Source organism: Perognathus longimembris, chromosome 4 (assembly GCF_023159225.1).
Source record: "Perognathus longimembris pacificus isolate PPM17 chromosome 4, ASM2315922v1, whole genome shotgun sequence".
In the NCBI taxonomy this organism is placed as follows: Eukaryota; Metazoa; Chordata; class Mammalia; order Rodentia; family Heteromyidae; genus Perognathus; species Perognathus longimembris.
In genome coordinates, this window is record NC_063164.1 from 1240607 (window position 1) to 1246202 (window position 5596).

The 5596-nt window shown below is 50.6% G+C and overlaps 1 protein-coding gene across 1 annotated transcript; it reads right to left on the reverse strand.

Moving 5' to 3' along the window:
* Positions 1 to 3656: 3656 nt before the first annotated feature.
* Positions 3657 to 4607, reverse strand: LOC125350090 (olfactory receptor 12-like). Its single transcript, XM_048344323.1, has one exon. The coding sequence runs from the start codon at positions 4605 to 4607 to the stop codon at positions 3657 to 3659; it is 951 nt and encodes a 316-aa protein (XP_048200280.1).
* Positions 4608 to 5596: the final 989 nt, after the last annotated feature.

Consider the following 5596-nt stretch of genomic DNA (forward strand, 5'->3'; position numbering starts at 1 on the left):
AAGCAAAGGACATAAAAGGGATTCACACAGGATCCTATACCGAAAGGACCCAGAAAACTTCAGCTGATCAACCACTTTGGCAAAATAGCAGTATAAAAAATTAACCCACAAAAATCAGTAGGTTTCTGTAGGCCAACAATTTATAAGCAGAAGAATTGTGAAAACAACTCAATTTATGGTACCCTTAAAAGTACTTAGGAATTAACCTAAGTAAAGATATCATTATAGTGAAAAGTATAAAAATTTGAAGGAAGAAGTTGAAGAGGATACTAGGAAATGGAAAGCCCCTCCATGATTGTGGATATATAGAATCAATATTGTGAAAATGGCCATATTGCCAAAAATGATCTACAAATTCAATGCAATCCCCATCAAAATCCCAGTGAGGTTTTTCTGCTTTTTACCGAGATAGAGAAAATAACCACAAAATTCATATGGATCAACAAAACAATTGGAACAGGCAAAGCATTTATAGGCAAAGAAAGCAATGTGGTAGTATCCCAATACCCTAGCTCAAACTCTACTACAGAGACATAACAACAAAAATAGACCTGGAGACCAATGGAACAGATTAGAGGATCCAGAAATAAAACCATACACTTACCTTCATTTGATAATTGATAAGGGGGGGCGGCGGCAAGACATGCAGTGAAAAAAATAGCTCTTTCAACAAGTGGTGTTAGATAAACAGCATCCACATGCAGAAAACTAAAAGTGGATCCCTGTTTGTCACTATTCATTAATATCAATTCAAAATAGATCAGAAACCTCGCCATCAGACCTGGAACCCCAAAATTACTACGAGAGAGACTGGGAGAAACATTAGAACTTAGAGGTACAGGTAGAAACTTCTTAAAAAAAGAGCCCTGGTGGCACAATAGCTAGGAGGAAGACTTGACAAGTGGGACTCCCTCAAAGTAAAAAGTTTCTGCACAGCTAAACTAGAAAGATAGTCAACAGCCTGCGAGAAGATCTTTACCAACAATGCATCAGACAAAGGCCTAATATCCAGTATATACAAGGAGCTTGAGATCCTTTTCAAAACTAAGAAATCAATTACTAAACGGGTAAGGTAGCTAAGGAGAGACTTTTCTGAAGAAGAGGCAAGAAGGGCAAAGAAACCCATAGGGAGACGCTCATCATCCCTGGCCATAAAGGAAATGCAAATCGGAATAGCTGTGTTATTCCATCCCACCACAGTCATATTGGCCAACATTGTGAATTCAAACAACAACAAATGGCGAGGGTGTATGGGGAAAAGGGTCCCTACTCCACTGTTGGTGGGAATGTAATCCAGGACAACCTCTGGACAGCAGTCTGGAGGATCTTTATTTTTTTAAGTCTGGAGGATCTTAAACACAGATCTTCCCTATGATCCAGGCATACCACTCCTGGACACCTACCCTAAACATCATGAACCAGGATAGTATGAGGACACCTGTTCATCCGTGTTCATTGCCGTACTGTTCACACTATCCAAGATAGGACAACCCAGATTCCCCCTGTAGATGAGTGGATCAACAGTATGTGGTGCCTATATGCAATGGAATTCTACACAGCCATTAGAAAGAACAAAATACTGTCATTTGCAGGGAAATGGATGGAAATAAATCATGTCAAGTGTGGTTTAGCCAAGGTCAGAGAGACAAACAGCTCATGTTCTCTCTGATTTGTGAAAAGTAGATCTGAAATGCACTGGGATATGACAAATTATTCAAGGCTCTAGATACCCACACACAGTGAGACCAAAAGAGAATGCTCTTAGGAGAGTAACACAAAGGTGCCTAAGAAGCCCAAGAGCCTCTTCATATGTATGTAAATATTAATACATGTTGAAATGAACTCCAAAACATGGAAACAAGATAATTCTCTTTTTTCAGTTTGTGATGATTCTCTCTTGTTTACCTTCTATATGGTGTATTCACATGTATATCCCCAGAAGGGGGAAGGGTACAGAACTAGAGGGGAAAAGTGTGGAAAGTCCAGTTGTGGAGCTCACTGGACAGTGCTGAACGTGAGCCATGCAAATCGTGGGTGGAGACGGGAAGGAGGGATGGGGAGAGGGCGAGGGAACCGAAGACAAATGTACAAAAGAAAGTGCACTCATTATCTGACTTACGTAATTGTAATTCCTCTGTACATCACCCCCATAATAACAATGAAGTAAATTAACTTTTTTAAAGTGCTATGAACATTAGGGGGTTAGAAGTGGTTGTTTTTGCTCTTTCTTCATGTACATTGGGTATCCTATGGTGGTGTGTCAGAACTCAGTCTATATCTGTTGCTATTCAGCCCCATTTGCTGTCAGCACCTCCTTGCAGAGCTGGTCAGTGAAGAGAGCAGGGAACCAGGGCTAGGTCGGACAAGCAGCATCCTACTGACCCTGGCAGAGACCTAGAACATTCCACATCCCAAATGATAGGCCTAGCACAGCTGGCACATTGGTACCAGCAGTGAAAAGAGGGCAAATCAAACAATCTGAGGTCTGAGGGTATGGGAGGGTGGCATGCAGATGGGTCCAGTGGGGGCTCTGTTCTGAGCTGTGGGCCGAGGCTGCCTCCCATCTCTGGTGTGTGAGGTGGACAGAACTGTGCCCACCACTAAGAATGTGTGCTGCCCCTGTCCCACTGTGCGCTCGGTGGCAGCTCGGTGGTATCTGTGGGGGCAAAGCACTGTTCCCACGACCCTGAGCACCCAGGCTGGCTTTGAAAAGTCCTTGATCTGTGGATCCACAGAAGTCCCGGTGCATCACCCGGTCCCCTCAGTGGAGCTGAGGCGATGTCCCGGGATGGCAAGAAGGCAGCCAGCAGTGTGCTGTGTTGCCCCCAGGGGGAGGTCAGGACCATGGACAGCGGGAGGCAGGGCCCAGCGGCAAGGGTGGCCACCTCAGGCAGCAGCACGTGCATAGCTGCTCTTTTCCATCGCCAGGGTCCAGCACCACTGTAAGGACGGGCCACCCTGAAGTCTCTAATCACTTTCTAACATCATTGGAGCCACAGTGACATTAGACTCCATGATGAAGGAAAAGGAGATGGCAGGGAGAAGGTTGAATGCATGGCCTTCTCCTGGGTCCCTGCCCACCTTGAGCACTGGACCCATGGCCTCTGTAGTCCTCTGCTGGGATGTGGGATTGCTCCTTTGATCAGGGCCCTTACGCTGGATGCCCGATTGCACTCCCCCACGCACTGTTCCTCAGAAACCGGTCCTTCCTCGACCTCTGCTACTCACCGGTCATCACCCCCCATACCCTCCACAACTTCTCCTCCAAGGCCGTCAGCTTTGCCGGCTGTGCCAACAGCTCTTCTTTCCTTGGCACAATGTGTTATGTAGTACCAAAGAATGTGCCCTATTCACATCCAGTAAGTCTATGTCCACGATACAATTTCAAAAACAATTGAAATGATAGGTGGATGGATGAGTGGGTGGGTAAAGAAAAGAAAATCAGAAATCCAGGAAAGAAAAAATCCAGGGTGCCAAGCAGTCAAAGAAGTAAGTACCAAGAAAGCAAGCAATGAATAAAGGCTCAAGGCACACATTAACTGTCTTAATGATAGAGAAGCAAGATCTCCGCTGAGCTCTTCCCTCTACCCCAAGGAAAGACACTATCTATTAACAGCTATACTTCCCATCCATCTGTGATTCTGTCCCAGCCTCCTTCATTTGGCTGTGTGTCTCTGTCTCAGCCTCCGCAGAGCGTCCTTCACGTCCTTGTTCCGAAGACTGTAGATGAGCGGGTTGAGCATGGGGATGACCAGGGTGTAGAAGATGGAGACCACCTTGCCCTGCTCCATGGATGCCATGGCTCCCGGCTGGGCGTACATGACAAACACGGTCCCGTAAAAGAGGGACACAACTGTCATGTAGGAGCCAAAGGTGGAGAAGACCTTGTACCTTCCCGACCCCGAGCGCATCCTGAGGATGGTCCCCACGATGTAGCCATAGGAGACCAGGACAGCTAAGGTCGTGCTCACAATGATGAACCCGCACAGGCCGAACAGAAGCAGCTCGTTGAGCGCCGTGTTGGCGCAGGCCAGCTGGAGCAGGGGTGGCACATCGCAGAAGAAGTGGTCGATGCGGTTGGACCTGCAGAAGGGCAGTCGGAAGGTGAGGCTGGTCTGCACAATGGAGTTGAGGCAGCCCCCGCAGTAGGTGCTCAGCACCAGGCGGGCACAGGTCTCAGGGCCCATGACCACAGGGTACTGCAGGGGGCTGCAGATGGCCACAAAGCGGTCATAGGCCATCACGGCCAAGAGAAATCCCTCTGTAGTTGCCAGCAGTGAGAAAAAGAAGAGCTGCGTGGCACAGCCGGCAAAGCTGATGAGCTTGGAGGAGGAGAAGAAGTTGGAGAGGGCATTGGGGGTGATGACGGAGGAGTAGCAGAGGTCGAGGAAGGACAGGTTCTTGAGGAAGAAGTACATGGGGGAGTGCAGGCGGGCATCCAGGGTGATGACCACGATCATGGTGAGGTTTCCCAGGACGGTCACCAGGTACAGGGCCAGGAAGACCGTGAAGAGCAGGGCCTGGGTCTCTACTCCGCCCCGGAAGCCCTCCAGCACAAACTCCCAGGCGGGCTCTGCCGAGAGGTTTCCATTTCCGAGGGCTGGCATGGCTCTGTGCTGGGACAGCTGGAGGGGGGCAGAGCGGGCAGAGGGGGTGCAGGTCCCAGGCCCACGACCACAGGTCTGGAGACACCCCAGGAAGCTTTGGTGACGCACTGCTCACATGGACTGCTGACAGCTGCTCAGCTCCCCTGGAGGTGCTGGCCCTGGCCTCAAAGGGCGCATTTCCTCAAATTCACTCAGCTCAGGCGTGCGTCCCGAGCCCTCGGTGCAGGAGACAGCTGCGTTCTGAGTGACTGAGTGGACAGGGAGGGTATCAGCATCTCTGTGCCTGTGTCTGGGACCCCCGCTGGCTGCCCCAGAGCCTGCTCCTGAGCAGTGGCATGGGTGCACAGGCTGGTGGCTTCTGTGTGCACTTCCCGTAACTTGTCCTGTTCACTGACAGATCAGGAATGGTCAGGTGGCCTCCTGACCCCAGGTCACTTCTGTGGAGGACACCGCTGGGCCAGCCTCCACAGCAGAAGTGGCCCTTTTGCCCTCACCTCCCGCAGGGTGGCATCCCTCCTAGTTTCTCAGACTCCAGCCTGGCCCATGGTTCCTGGCTCCCTGCTTCCACGTGGCTGTGGGGGTGCCCTGCCAGTGTCCAGGTGCTGCACACTTGGTGAGGCAGGGAGGTCCCCCCTCCCGCCCCCGAGCATCCAGAGGCTGGCAGGCGCGGTTCAGCAGACCTGCGTGCCCCACCCATTCTCACTGCGAGCCCTGCCCCTGCTCTCTCCAAGCTTCAGGATCTAACTGGTCTTGCTGTTTCCCATTTCAACTATTTTGACCACACTTTTTCCTTCTGGCCATCTCTGGGACATTTTTCTGTTCTCAGGTTTGTCACAGCACACTCCACACAGCAGGGTCTCGGGAGGACTGCCCTGCCACCGCTGGGTACCAGTAGGGGTGCGGAAGACCGTGTGCTGGGAGCCTGGCTCTGCATCCTCCAGAGAATCTCGGGGGGAGGGGGAGTCCTTGGGCTAGGTGGTCCCAGATGT

Bases quoted from the DNA above. Each gene is read 5' to 3' on its own strand.
- LOC125350090 (XM_048344323.1), bottom strand. From the start codon at position 4,607: ATGCCAGCCCTCGGAAATGGAAACCTCTCGGCAGAGCCCGCCTGGGAG.